This window comes from Ylistrum balloti, unplaced genomic scaffold (genome assembly GCF_031769215.1).
Source record: "Ylistrum balloti isolate Yb309-2 unplaced genomic scaffold, AGI_CSIRO_Ybal_v1 Utg370000, whole genome shotgun sequence".
Taxonomy (NCBI): domain Eukaryota; kingdom Metazoa; phylum Mollusca; class Bivalvia; order Pectinida; family Pectinidae; genus Ylistrum; species Ylistrum balloti.
The window spans coordinates 1,390,333-1,406,356 of record NW_026782078.1 but is presented as its reverse complement, the minus strand read 5'-3'; the positions used below and the strand labels follow the sequence as shown (position 1 = coordinate 1,406,356).

Sequence of the window (16,024 nt, the reverse complement as noted above, 5' to 3'; positions counted from 1 at the left end):
ATAACACAGTATTGTCATTTCATTGATAAATTCTTCAGAGATCAGTTGGCTTCATGCAACAACCAGAGTTAATGGCTGTCAAAAAAAGGTACATTGTTAGAGAGTAGCATAAAGAGGCAAAGACAATATGTCAGTTCCATGGTGTACACTGAAGATAGCATAGACAAATAATTTGCTGGGTTTATGATCCCAGCAGCTGGTAATTATATCATTGAACAACATGTGGGAGACCTGCCACATACAACCAAAATCAATGAGTGTAAAGTGTCTTCGCAAGGATATTACCACGACAACACAGAATTATATATGATTTTGGTTCTCTGTGATTCCAACTGACTGGAGTTGGGACCAACAAACCACACACTTTAGAACTCTGATGCTGTAAAAACTGGTCTCCCAGTCCCCATTGGTAGCCATCAGGAAGTTAAATATGGAAATATTTAATCAGCTAGCCAACAGTAGGCTAAGTCTCTCCTCCCAAGGACACCACCACCACGACACAGGAGGATCTGTGATCTCAGCTTCATGTGATACAAACAGCCTAGAGTTGGGATCAACAAAACAACACTTTGAAACTCTAATGCTCTATAGAATGCACTCTCAGAGTCCCCTCTCAGCATTGACAAATCAGGGGTGAATATTATTAAGGATAGTTCAGTTAACATTTATAAAAGAAGTAATATGATAGTGCTCGGCTGTGTTTGGCTTAACAAAGGGAATCTGACCAGGTCAGCTAGCCATCAGAAGGCTAATTTTCAATTCTGGAAATACTCTATTGGGTTAGTTAGCCATCTAGAGATTAAGTCTGAAAATAATCTATTGGCTAAGCTAGCCAACAGGAGGTTAAGTGTGGCGGTAACTTGCAGGAGACAAAGTCTGGATGTCAGCTATTGAGTCTGCTAGCTTTCAAGAGATTAAGTATGAAAATATTTATTGAATCAATTGGTCAAAAAGAGGGAAAAGTCTGGATGTCATCTATTTGGTCAGCTAGTCAACAGGAGGGAAAGTCTGGAAGTCATTTATTTGGTCAGCTAGTCAACAGGAGAGAAAGTCTGGAAGTCATCTATTTGGTCAGCTAGTCAACAGGAGGGAAAGTCTGGAAGTCATCTAGTGGGTCAGCTTGTCAACAGGAGAGAAAGTCTGGAAGTCATCTAGTGGGTCAGCTTGTCAACAGGAGAGAAAGTCTGGAAGTCATCTAGTGGGTCAGCTTGTCAACAGGAGAGAAAGTCTGGAAGTCATCTATTTGGTCAGCTAGTCAACAGGAGAGAAAGTCTGGAAGTCATCTATTGGGTCAGCTAGTCAACAGGAGAGAAAGTCTGGAAGTCATCTAGTGGGTCAGCTTGTCAACAGGAGGGAAAGTCTGGAAGTCATCTAGTGGGTCAGCTTGTCAACAGGAGAGAAAGTCTGGAAGTCATCTAGTGGGTCAGCTTGTCAACAGGAGGGAAAGTCTGGAAGTCATCTAGTGGGTCTGTCAGAAGTCATCTATTGGGTCAGCTTGTCAACAGGAGAGAAAGTCTGGAAGTCATCTAGTGGGTCAGCTTGTCAACAGGAGAGAAAGTCTGGAAGTCATCTAGTGGGTCAGCTTGTCAACAGGAGAGAAAGGCTGGTAACTATATCTATTGGGTCAGCTAGATGCTGAGAGGCTATGAATGGAAGTCATCTATTGGGTCAGCTAGTAAACAGGAGAGAAAGGCTGGTAGCTATATCTGTTGGGTCAGCTAGCTGCTGAGAGGCTATGAATGGAAGTCATCTATTAGGTCAGCTAATCAACAGGAGAGAAAGGCTGGTAGCTATATCTATTGGGTCAGCTAGATGCTGAGAGGCTATGAATGGAAGTCATCTATTGGGTCAGCTAATCAACAGGAGAGAAAGGCTGGTAGCTATATCTATTGGGTCAGCTAGCTGCTGAGAGGCTATGAATGGAAGTCATTATTTGGGTGAGTTAGCAATCAAGAGACAAAGTTAAAAAAATATTATATGGGTAATTGTAAATGATTCATGGAAATCAGTTTTTTTTTAAGTATCTTCAAAATATTTAAAAAAAAAAATTTTCAGAAAATGTTAATAAAAAAAATTATTTTCATTTAGGATATCCATAGATTATATTGTCAATATCATTGTTTTTTTCATCGATATTAAGATTATGAAAAGGAAGGCATGTTTGATCTTACTTCTGACTGAAGAAATTATAATTTTGATATTTTAGTTTTGATTACCTCCCCAATTGAAGTGCATATATTTTGCGATTTTTTATTTCAAAAAACATTGAAAACATTGTGACTTTGTTGATTGTCTGTAAAATATGTTTGTGTCGGTATTCCAAGTAGTCTCTCAACAAATGATGAAGAATGAATGTTAATGGTGTATGAGTGAGTGGCGCTATTTATGAAATATAATAAAAATACCTTTGAAAAATAAAACAAATATAAAAAATGTCGGTTATTTAAAATTACGATTGAAAACAGAAGAAATATTTAAAAAGAAATAAAATAAATGTTGTACCGGCACCTTCAAACCGGAAATTTCTCACCGGTAACCGTTTCCGAAAATTTTCTACGTCGCTTACGACGCTGTTATGGCGGAGACTGTGCAGTAGATCTGTTGCTGAGGGAGTGTTATTGTTGTTTGTAGACAATTTCGTAAATATTCGGGGAAAAACCAGACTTCAAAGATGCCTGTACATTTCAAGGTAAATAATTGAAAAGAAAAATATGGAAAATTAACTTGCAATGTTATTGCAACACTGCATTTAAACTTTGGCCATCGAGGCAGAATATTTGTAAACAAAACCAGGTCAAAGTGATTTAAAGCAGCCAGTAATTGTGTCTGCAGAATCCAAGTTGTATTACGATTGCCAGCAATGTGAAATACATTTGATATATGTTTTGCAAATATATCATGTAGACTATTTGAGTTTTAAAAGTTTTTTAGTCCATAATATTGGTTTTGGTTTTTGTATGATTCAAGTTTAGACCCATCAATCGTTAGCGCCAATCAGCCGTTTAAATACAATTTGTACTATTAGGCGAGCCTACAATGGAGCTAATGACTTGATGAAAACTGAGGAAATAGGAATATTTGGTATTCTTGACCCTAGTTTGCGGTAGTACAAAGTCTCATTTGATAAATGTAAATTACAGCATTTCTGTCTGTTGAAATGTTTACATTTTTATAAATTTATCTGATCAGTGGTTTGACAAAATCCATGAATAATTACCTAAAGTTAAATGTTGTGAAAGGTAAAATTAGCACTGTATAGCTACTCTTGTGACCAGACTGTATGTTTAGTCTTGTACATGTAACCCTGGTAAATAGCAGAGATATTTTATACCATTTGAGGAGAGATATCTTCTCTTTAGCTCAATCAATTGAGCATGAGAGTAGAAAACCAGGGATTACAGGTTTCATCCTTAAAATTTACCTTGGAATAATGATATCTTTTACATTGATGCCCATGAAGGGACTTGGAAGTAATACTCAGCATTGTCCCTTGGGCATCTCTTAATCCCTTGAAACTTAAAGACAAATTAATTCCTGGATGGGGTCAAGTATAATTTATGTACTTCGGATAACATTAAACATTAGCTTTAATTATTATACAGCTTGGCTAAGGAGAACTTGTCTTTAGCTTGATTGATTGAAATCAAGACTACTAAATCACAGGTCCCAGGTTGGAATCCCATAGGAGGCATTGGAATACATAATGACTTCTCCTGCATACACCATACTGATACTTCTGTGTAAAAGAGCTCTCCAGGGCCATATATCTATATGTCTCCAAGTATATCATATAATATGTAGACTAATCTTCTGTTATCATGTACAGTAATGTTGATCTGGTATTTCCAGTGGTCCCTAAATAAGACATTTAGATATTTTAAGGATTCTTGAATATTTGTCTTGCGCTCACTAGATTTCTTTCCATCAAAAGGTCTGACATCTGATATTGGTGTCATAGGCAGTTCCAGCTTAGTACATGTTTTATATGGTTTGGTACGTATCTTGTGCCACAGAATTTGAATCTATATAATCAGTATGATATTTTCATCTCATACATTAATTGTTTTGTATTAATTTCTCTCCACAGGGCAATTCTGAGTATAATGTCCACTACAAGTGGTTTGAATCATACAGGAGCAAAAATTTCCGTCCTACACCAGAGCAGGCAAAACCTAAAGCGGGTCTTTCTTCAGTGAACTTAGGTTTAAATAGTGCGTCCATGCTATAAATCACATAGTCATGATTTCTATAATTTACGCATGCCTGTCAACATTTGTCACACAAAGTCAAGCTTCCGCGGATAACCAGAATCTTGTGAAATATGAAAATTTTACTGGGTTTGCTTGTTTCTTGCCTCTTTGATTGACTTTTGTATACATGCAATATATTCTTTAAAATAAGGAAGTTAAATTTTGTGTGACATATGTTTTTCTGTCATGATGAATCATTGAAATGGTGATGGACCAATATTACCCAGCATGCCCTATGCAAGTTATATGATAATAAAATACATGTACAAGTATTTGCATGTTGCCTACTACTACTACAAATGTGGTACTCTGTCTGAATGCTGTTGAAGAAAATGTTGTTTTAGAGCCTAGCTAGTACTTGTACTGCCCAATATTATTTGGCTAACCTTATCTTGGCTTCTTAAAATGCAAATTTCTTCAGTTTTTTGGTAAGACCATTGTCTAACTCAAACACCGTTTTTCAGAAATTATTATTATTTTTTTTTGTGAGCTACTTTGTTGATTTTCAATCCCTTCCTGTTTACAATGATACATGCAATACCTGTACATTGTTAAGTATGGTTGGCTAGATCACATATAATGTTTGTTTGCTGGTACCAGCTTATTCTTGAGAACAATTTACTGGTATTAGAAAGCAATGTGTATTTATGTCCATGTAATATTTTGAAAAAAATCTTAATATAAAATTAGTTATATAATACTGGAATGTAATTTTTTGAAAAGTTAATAAAAACCCTAAAAAGTAAAGAGTTAAGAAAATTGTATTTGTACATTTTAGCTGTACAGTATACTACAGGGACAGCAAACAGAACAAATTTTGTCCTGGTAGTGAAATATATATTTCAGATTGTGACAGCTCAAGAAAGAAGAAGCTTTCTATAGATCATAGCTCATCTTGTATCTCGTAGCTAGACTAACAAGGATTACACTTATGACAATATTTGTATATCACTTATGCTTTACAGACGAGCTCAGAATACAAAGAACATTACAAACCAATCCAATCATACAAGAGTGCTTCATTCTCACCTAGTGCAGAGCAAATTGCACCAGCAGCTGGTCGACAGTCTTCAAAAATAGGTATAGATCCTCTGGTGTATCAGAATGTTTGTTTTTTAAGTTTTACTTGTTTTCATTACAGATTAATATTACTACTCCATAGAATGGCACTATTGCTGATTTGAGATGTTGTCTCATTAATTTTAATTTTTTTACTTGAAAACAAACATGGAAAATTGCAAATTATGAAAAAAAAATCAGAATTTTTGCTGTAGGGTACATAAATATCAGACATTTGTGATTGAATCTGACTTATCCTGGTTACAGGAAGCCCATCACTTTACAATCACACTGGATTATTTAGAACCAGTAATGATAAAAACAAAGTAACGAATAGTATTGTATCTTCATCTTAAAAATTTCCATAATATATATTGTTAGCCTATGTGATATATTTATATAATATACTTGTAATGAGAAAGGTCTATCAAATGTCAGTGTAAGTTTCCATCATTGCACATTCTTCAATATTTTTCACTCGTCCTTTGTTTTGGTTCATGAAAAATAAAATTGAGCTAGCCTACCCAGCTTGTGGTCACTATCATTTCATCCATACACCTGCAGATGTGAAGTATGTGCTATGTATACATATTCATATATAAGTAATGTGTGGCTGTTTTTCACAATGGCATGTTAACCTGCAGTGTCCTGCATGCATGTGTGAATTTTGTTGTGTGCAATGCATATACAATACCTACATCAATGTGAAATACCTTAGCTCACCTATTCAAAGAATATTTTTAATGTCAATAGTTAAAGTTAACAATGGGTGTATTAGTGTGATACATTCAAAACAGAAATCAAAGTTTTGGAGGATTTTTTTTACATGTACTTTCGTTATAGACTTAAGCAACTAAAGAGTTAAGCATAAGATTTTCTCACAAATTTACCAGGTTTAATGTGTTGGTGAGAGATATTGTACAAAACAGGAAAACATTAGGCTGTTCTTACACCATATAGGAGTATTTGTATAGGTGAGCTGTAATGGTAATTCTCCAAGTATACAATGGTATTTACTGCATGGAAGTAGAGACACTAAACATTAAAACATCAGAAATTAATTTTACAAAATGTATTTTTTTTTTTTTAATTTGACTTTAATATACATAGAACTTAAATTTGAAGAATTCTGCGACAAATTATACAATTGCAAAGAAAATTTCTTATTTCAGATAAAAATGTTGATATCAAAATAGCTACACATACTTACATGGCAGTTATGTAAATTATACAAAAGTATCTTCAAAAGCTTATTTACACATGATTTAACTTGTATATTTACCTAAAGTCATCATTTGAAGTGTTTTCCATGCTTTGATAATACTTGTAAAATTTTACCTTGTCATTTAACTATAATGATATACATGTAACACAATTCTAAAGCATATCTTGTGTACATACAATATAAACACAAACATACTGAAAATCAAATATAAATAAGCATGTATGTGGTTAAATGTTTTCTAATTAATTAAATAAGTACTAATTAACTTTATAAGAAAGTGTTACGAGGACATGTTATAATTGTCAACACAGGTGTGCCATGTGAGCCTCCGATGCAGAGGAAGAAGAGATTGGATGGACCAATGACAAGTCTTAGTACTAACTTCAACCAGGGTCTCGAGTCACCAGGTAGTGAAGATTACGCTCTTCTAGGTGCCAATGATAAGTTTATGCAGAATGTCAAATACAAGGCGAAGACTCGTGGTGCATCTCCTCCCAAGCAACAAAAACTGGCTCAAACCAGGGTATGTTTACCTGTAAAATTAGTAAACATGGTATAGGTGACTGGCTCAAACCAGGGTATGTTTACCTGTAAAATCAGTAAACATGGTATAGGTGACTGGCTCAAACCAGGGTATGTTTACCTATAAAATCAGTAAACATTGTATAGGTGACTGGCTCAAACCAGGGTATGTTTACCTGTAAAATCAGTTTATATATATAGGTGACTGGCTCAAACCAGGGTATGTTTACCTGTAAAATCAGTTTATATATATAGGTGACTTGCTCAAACCAGGGTATGTTTACCTAAAAAATCAGTTTATATATATAGGTGACTGGCTGAAACCAGGGTATGTTTACCTGTAAAATCAGTTTATATATATAGGTGACTGGCTCAAACCAGGGTATGTTTACCTGTAAAATCAGTAAACATTGTATAGGTGACTGGCTCAAACCAGGGTATGTTTACCTGTAAAATCAGTTTATATATATAGGTGACTGGCTCAAACCAGGGTATGTTTACCTGTAAAATCAGTTTATATATATAGGTGACTGGCTCAAACCAGGGTATGTTTACCTGTAAAATCAGTTTATATATATAGGTGACTTGCTCAAACCAGGGTATGTTTACCTAAAAAATCAGTTTATATATATAGGTGACTGGCTCAAACCAGGGTATGTTTACCTGTAAAATCAGTTTATATATATAGGTGACTGGCTGAAACCAGGGTATGTTTACCTGTAAAATCAGTAAACATTGTATAGGTGACTGGCTCAAACCAGGGTATGTTTACCTGTAAAATCAGTAAACATTGTATAGGTGACTGGCTCAAACCAGGGTATGTTTACCTGTAAAATCAGTTTATATATATAGGTGACTGGCTCAAACCAGGGTATGTTTACCTGTAAAATCAGTTTATATATATAGGTGACTGGCTCAAACCAGGGTATGTTTACCTGTAAAATCAGTTTATATATATAGGTGACTGGCTCAAACCAGGGTATGTTTACCTGTAAAATCAGTAAACATTGTATAGGTGACTGGCTCAAACCAGGGTATGTTTACCTGTAAAATCAGTTTATATATAGGTGACTGGCTCAAACCAGGGTATGTTTACCTGTAAAATCAGTTTATATATATAGGTGACTGGCTCAAACCAGGGTATGTTTACCTGTAAAATCAGTTTATATATATAGGTGACTGGCTCAAACCAGGGTATGTTTACCTGTAAAATGAGTAAATATTGTATAGGTGACTACAATACTCTTTATTTTCAAACAGCTTCTAAATGTCATTTGTCTAGTACTATATAGTAATGTCTGGCTATGTATTTATCTAAGTGATATGTAAAATGTGACTGTTTGTTACGTGATGACAGAATGTGACTGTTTGTTACGTGATGACAGAATGTGACTGTTTGTTACGTGATGACAGAATGTGACTGTTACGTGATGACAGAATGTGACTGTTTGTTACGTGATGACAATGTGACTGTTACGTGATGACAGAATGTGACTGTTTGTTACATGATGACAGTTCTTGCAAGTATGTAGGTTTACGCTATATTTGAGTTATTCAGAATATGATTTATTTTAAAGCGACTTTGCGAAATTAAAAACAATAATTTAATTTTTCAGAAAGAGAAAGAAAACAGACAAGTTACCTCCAAACCTAAGCCAGCTCCTGTAGTGAACACTGAAATTTACCGAAAATCTACAAAGGAGGATTCAAAACCTGTAGCCCCATCCAAAACTGAGGAGAGCCCCAAAGTCCTCACACCCATGGCTCCCAGGGGAATGAAGGGCATGCCTCCATTACAGCTCAAAAGTGAGCTGGAAGCTCCGAAAGTATCTAGAAAAAGCCCAGTGAAATCCAGCAAGAAGACAAGCTCCAGTAGTGATATGGTCGCCAACAAACAGGAATCTCTGACCAAACTGCCCCTCAAGGACAAAATGATTAATAACATGAATGAGTCTGTACAAACCAACATGGACAAAGGAATAGCTCTGTCTGCTCCAGAGGCCCCCGTAAGTTTTAAATACAGGCCATATAGTATTTGTGAGGTGTGTGAGGTATAACCCTGTACAATACAGACCATAAAGTATTTGTGAGGAGATATAACCCTGTACAATACAGGCCAGGTAGTATTTGTGAGGAGATATAACCCTGTACAATACATACCATATAGTATTTGTGAGGTGTGTGATATGACCCTGTACAATACAGGCCATATAGTATTTGTGAGGTGTGTGATATAACCCTGTACAATACAGGCCATATAGTATTTGTGAGGTGTGTGATATAACCCTGTACTACACAGGCCATATAGTATTTGTGAGGTGTGAGATATAACCCTGTACTACACAGGCCATATAGTATTTGTGAGGTGTGAGATATAACCCTGTACAATGCAGACCATATAGTATTTGTGAGGTGTGTGATATAACCCTGTACAATACAGGCTATATAGTATTTTTGAGGTGTGTGGTATGACCCAGTACAATACAGGCCATATAGTATTTGTGAGGAGATATAACCCTGTACAATACAGGCCATATAGTATTTGTGAGGAGATATAACCCTGTACAATACAGGCCATATAGTATTTGTGAGGTGTGAGATATAACCCTGTACAATACAGGCCATATAGTATTTGTGAGGTGTGTGATATAACCCTGTACAATACAGGCCATATAGTATTTGTGAGGTGTGTGATATAACCCTGTACAATACAGGCCATATAGTATTTGTGAGGTGTGTGATATAACCCTGTACAATACTGGCCATATAGTATTTGTGAGGTGTGAGATATAACCCTGTACAATACAGGCCATATAGTATTTGTGAGGTGTGAGATATAACCCTGTACTACACAGGCCATATAGTATTTGTGAGGTGTGTGATATAACCCTGTACAATACAGGCCATATAGTATTTGTGAGGAGATATAACCCTGTACAATACAGGCCATATAGTATTTGTGAGGTGTGAGATATAACCCTGTACAATACAGGCCATATAGCATTTAGGATCTGAACCTGATGACGTTGTTATGATTTTCATAGAGGTCTTGTATTATGCATTTCACCATTTAACTCGATATTTCAGAATGGTTGTGATAAGGTATGATGTAAGTTGTCTATACCTACATGTGTTTTGAAGATAAAACAGTTGGTGTTTATCAGTAAGATTTTACACTGTGTACCTTTATGGATTGTATAAATTTCCTGTATCTCGTATGTGTTTGATCATCAGGCGGAATTTGCCCTGAAGTACAAGGCAGGAATTGCTCCTCCACGCCCTAAAAGGAAGGTATCTGAGTACCAAAAGTCGTTTGATTGGAAGGTGGGGGGAAAGGCCTCTCCACTCCTAGCAGCTGAACAGGTAAATACCTCCATACTTTAACAGGACAAGGTAATTACCAGAAAATAGTGGAATATATTATTCTTACAAATGTCAGATTTAGTTGCTGGGTTTTGTCAGATATGTTGTTTGAAAAAAAGTGTCAGTTTTACATGCTGACCACTGGCTCTGATCAGAGGTCAATTTTATATGCTGACCACTGGCTCTGATCAGGGGTCAATTTTACATGCTGATCACTGGTTCTGATCAGAGGTCAATTTTACATGCTGACCACTGGCTCTGATCAGAGGTCAGTTTTACATGCTGACCACTGGCTCTGATCAGAGGTCAATTTTACATGCTGACCACTGGCTCTGATCAGGGGTCAATTTTACATGCTGACCACTGGCTCTGATCAGAGGTCAATTTTACATGCTGACCACTGGCTCTGATCAGAGGTCAATATTACATGCTGACCACTGGCTCTGATCAGAGGTCAATTTTACATGCTGACCACTGGCTCTGATCAGAGGTCAATTTTACATGCTGACCACTGGCTCTGATCAGAGGTCAATTTTACATGCTGACCACTGGCTCTGATCAGAGGTCAATTTTACATGCTGACCACTGGCTCTGATCAGAGGTCAATTTTACATGCTGACCACTGGCTCTGATCAGAGGTCAATTTTACATGCTGACCACTGGCTCTGATCAGAGGTCAATTTTACATGCTGACCACTGGCTCTGATCAGATGATATTTTATAGTTTATCTGGATATCATATTGATTTCATATGTCATATGACGAAACTGAAAAATATCATTTGCATGTCAAAATGAAATGGTTTCGATTAACAGCAATGATCTAGTGATAATTTTAAATATCATGATACCATTACATGAAGTAGATGTATTTACACTGGCAGAGGCGGTAACTAGTAATAGTCATGTAGGTAAACAACATGTTAACAATTTATAAACAACATGTAAAACACCTGCTGAATATTCCATGTCTCTCCAGATTGTATATAACAGTAACCCTGCAGTCGCCCCATTCAGGAAGGATGTCGTCCCTAAGAAGAGTGAATATGATGTCCAGTTCCAGAACTGGAAGCTGAGTGAGGTGGAAGATAAGCCTGTTCAGGCAGCTGGGAAGCCATCAAAGAAAAGGTCAAAGGTTAGTGACTTCTAACATCTGTTATCACAAAAGTCAGATATCACTAAACACTGAAACTTAAATAACAAAATCATTGGACAATTACCACCAAACCTTACACTATTTCTATTGAAATTCAATTCATAATGTATAAAATTTTTATCATTTTAGGTCAAGAGAAGTAAAAGTACAGGAGGTAAGATTTCAATATGGATCAATTATTACTGTCTGTCCAGTAACTGTCTGTCCACACCCACAATTAATTACACTGTGTCCCAAACCTCCAGTCAGCCAGACAGCCAGTGTCTGTCCACACTCACAATTAATTACACTGTGTCCCAAACCTCCAGTCAGCCAGACAGTTATTGTCTGTCCACACTCACAGTTAATTACACTGTGTCCCAAACCTTCAGTCAGCCAGACAGCTAGTGTCTGTCCACACCCACAGTTAATTACACTGTGTCCTAAACCTTCAGTCAGCCAGACAGTTATTGTCTGTCCACACTCACAATTAATTACACTGTGCCTCAAACCTTCAGTCAGCCAGACAGTTAATGTCTGTCCACACTCACAATTAATTACACTGTGTCCCAAACCTTCAGTCAGCCAGACAGTTATTGTCTGTCCACACTCACAATTAATTACACTGTGTCCTAAACCTTCAGTCAGCCAGACAGTTATTGTCTGTCCACACTCACAATTAATTACACGGTGTCCTAAACCTTCAGTCAGCCAGACAGTTATTGTCTGTCCACACTCACAATTAATTACACTGTGTCCCAAACCTTCAGTCAGCCAGACAGTTATTGTCTGTCCACACTCACAATTAATTACATTGTGTCCCAGACCTTCAGTCAGCCAGACAGCTAGTGTCTGTCCACACTCACAATGAATTACACTGTGTCCCAAACCTTCAGTCAGCCAGACAGTTATTGTCTGTCCACACTCACAATTAATTACACTGTGTCCCAAACCTTCAGTCAGCCCGACAGTTATTGTCTGTCCACACTCACAATGAATTACACTGTGTCCCAAACCTTCAGTCAGCCAGACAGTTATTGTCTGTCCACACTCACAATGAATTACACTGTGTCCCAAACCTTCAGTCAGCCAGACAGCCAGTGTCTGTCCACACTCACAATGAATTACACTGTGCCTCAAACCTTCAGTCAGCCAGACAGCCAGTGTCTGTCCACACTCACAATTAATTACTTTGTGTCCCAAACCTTCAGTCAGCCCGACAGTTATTGTCTGTCCACACTCACAATGAATTACACTGTGTCCCAAACCTTCAGTCAGCCAGACAGCCAGTGTCTGTCCACACTCACAATGAATTACACTGTGTCCCAAACCTTCAGTCAGCCAGACAGCCAGTGTCTGTCCACACTCACAATTAATTACACTGTGTCCTAAACCTTCAGTCAGCCAGACAGTGTCTGTCCACACTCACAATGAATTACACTGTGTCCCAGACCTTCAGTCAGCCAGACAGCCAGTGTCTGTCCACACTCACAATTAATTACACTGTGTCCTAAACCTTCAGTCAGCCCGACAGTTATTGTCTGTCCACACTCACAATGAATTACACTGTGTCCCAAACCTTCAGTCAGCCAGACAGCTAGTGTCTGTCCACACTCACAATTAATTACACTGTGTCCCAAACCTTCAGTCAGCCCGACAGTTATTGTCTGTCCACACTCACAATGAATTACACTGTGTCCCAAACCTTCAGTCAGCCAGACAGCCAGTGTCTGTCCACACTCACAATTAATTACACTGTGTCCTAAACCTTCAGTCAGCCAGACAGTTATTGTCTGTCCACACTCACAATTAATTACACTGTGTCCTAAACCTTCAGTCAGCCCGACAGTTATTGTCTGTCCACACTCACAATTAATTACACTGTGTCCCAAACCTTCAGTCAGCCAGACAGTTATTGTCTGTCCACACTCACAATTAATTACATTGTGTCCCAAACCTTCAGTCAGCCAGACAGTTATTGTCTGTCCACACTCACAATTAATTACACTGTGTCCCAAACCTTCAGTCAGCCAGACAGTTATTGTCTGTCCACACTCACAATTAATTACATTGTGTCCCAAACCTTCAGTCAGCCAGACAGCCAGTGTCTGTCCACACTCACAATGAATTACACTGTGCCTCAAACCTTCAGTCAGCCAGACAGCCAGTGTCTGTCCACACTCACAATTAATTACTTTGTGTCCCAAACCTTCAGTCAGCCAGACAGTGTCTGTCCACACTCACAATGAATTACACTGTGTCCCAGACCTTCAGTCAGCCCGACAGTTATTGTCTGTCCACACTCACAATGAATTACACTGTGTCCCAAACCTTCAGTCAGCCAGACAGCCAGTGTCTGTCCACACTCACAATTAATTACACTGTGCCTCAAACCTTCAGTCAGCCAGACAGTTAGTGTCTGTCCACACTCACAATTAATTACACTGTGTCCCAAACCTTCAGTCAGCCCGACAGTTATTGTCTGTCCACACTCACAATTAATTACACTGTGTCCCAAACCTTCAGTCAGCCCGACAGTTATTGTCTGTCCACACTCACAATTAATTACACTGTGTCCCAAACCTTCAGTCAGCCCGACAGTTATTGTCTGTCCACACTCACAATTAATTACACTGTGCCTCAAACCTTCAGTCAGCCAGACAGTTAGTGTCTGTCCACACTCACAATTAATTACACTGTGTCCCAAACCTTCAGTCAGCCCGACAGTTATTGTCTGTCCACACTCACAATTAATTACACTGTGTCCCAAACCTTCAGTCAGCCCGACAGTTATTGTCTGTCCACACTCACAATTAATTACACTGTGTCCCAAACCTTCAGTCAGCCCGACAGTTATTGTCTGTCCACACTCACAATTAATTACACTGTGTCCCAAACCTTCAGTCAGCCCGACAGTTATTGTCTGTCCACACTCACAATTAATTACACTGTGTCCCAAACCTTCAGTCAGCCCGACAGTTATTGTCTGTCCACACTCACAATTAATTACACTGTGCCTCAAACCTTCAGTCAGCCAGACAGTTAGTGTCTGTCCACACTCACAATTAATTACACTGTGTCCCAAACCTTCAGTCAGCCAGACAGTTAGTGTCTGTCCACACTCACAATTAATTACACTGTGTCCCAAACCTTCAGTCAGCCCGACAGTTATTGTCTGTCCACACTCACAATGAATTACACTGTGCCTCAAACCTTCAGTCAGCCAGACAGTTAGTGTCTGTCCACACTCACAATTAATTACACTGTGTCCCAAACCTTCAGTCAGCCAGACAGTTATTGTCTGTCCACACTCACAGTTAATTACACTGTGTCCCAAACCTTCAGTCAGCCAGACAGCCAGTGTCTGTCCACACTCACAATTAATTACACTGTGTCCCAAACCTTCAGTCAGCCAGACAGCCAGTGTCTGTCCACACTCACAATTAATTACATTGTGTCCCAAACCTTCAGTCAGCCAGACAGCCAGTGTCTGTCCACACTCACAATTAATTACACTGTGTCCCAAACCTTCAGTCAACCAGACAGTTAGTGTCTGTCCACACTCACAATTAATTACACTGTGTCCCAGACCTTCAGTCAGCCAGACAGTGTCTGTCCAAACTTACAATTAATTACACTGTGCCTCAAACCTTCAGTCAGCCAGACAGCTAGTGTCTGTCCACACTCACAATTAACTACACTGTACCTCAAATCAGACAATGTTCATTGTGGTATTAGTCACTACTGAAATTAATTTTAATTATTTTTAATCTCTGTGGCAATTGATTATGGAAAATTGATGGTTTGATCTCTTTAATATGAATTTCAAGAAATATGTTTATGATAAATATGATTATTTGTAAATGTTTAAGTAATGTAAGGCCTTCAGTTATAAAGTTCAAAACTATCATCCAATGAGTGTGATGTTTATATAAAAATTCACATGAAAAATATGAACTAAAACAGAAATATCAATATTTTTTAACATAAGTGATAGTAAAGCAGGGGACATAATCTTTAATTTATGTAACTTGCAGCTCTGTCACCAGACAAGATGGCAGCTGCAGGGTCAGGTCCTGTTATCACTTCCGATAACAAACGTCTTACCAAGGAGACACCAGATATAGAGGTCCGGCCACGCCCACCCATTCCACATGGTCAGCTCAGGTGGGTGTGGTCATAGATTCCTATGATATTTCATTGCACTGTAAATTGATCTTATATCTTTAACTCTGATTTTGACAAATCAGTCATAATTTTTTATGAATAATCAGAATTCCAAGTGTTATATTTAGCAGGGAAACACCCTTTCACCCTTGCATTCAATTATTCATTTTCACCTCATTATAGATTTTCATGCGATACACAAAAATGATTTTTGAGAAATTGTGATGATCATGAATTTAGAAGAGATACCCAATACTTGCTGATGATAGACTATTTCTGGTATGAAATTTTTATGCCCAAGGAT

General features: G+C 37.8%; 1 protein-coding gene across 1 annotated transcript in view; it reads left to right on the top strand.

Annotated features, from left to right (window-relative positions):
• Nucleotides 1–2,601: 2,601 nt before the first annotated feature.
• Nucleotides 2,602–16,024, top strand: part of LOC132548060 (nuclear protein MDM1-like) — a 34,941-nt gene continuing 21,518 nt past the window's right edge. Inside the window, exons 1-8 of the mRNA XM_060211885.1 lie at nucleotides 2,602–2,689; nucleotides 4,088–4,211; nucleotides 6,846–7,057; nucleotides 8,673–9,062; nucleotides 10,291–10,419; nucleotides 11,398–11,553; nucleotides 11,704–11,728; nucleotides 15,591–15,720. Coding sequence (XP_060067868.1) covers nucleotides 2,672–2,689; nucleotides 4,088–4,211; nucleotides 6,846–7,057; nucleotides 8,673–9,062; nucleotides 10,291–10,419; nucleotides 11,398–11,553; nucleotides 11,704–11,728; nucleotides 15,591–15,720 — 1,184 coding nt within the window. The 5' untranslated portion in view covers nucleotides 2,602–2,671. The remainder of the gene's footprint in view (nucleotides 2,690–4,087; nucleotides 4,212–6,845; nucleotides 7,058–8,672; nucleotides 9,063–10,290; nucleotides 10,420–11,397; nucleotides 11,554–11,703; nucleotides 11,729–15,590; nucleotides 15,721–16,024) is intronic.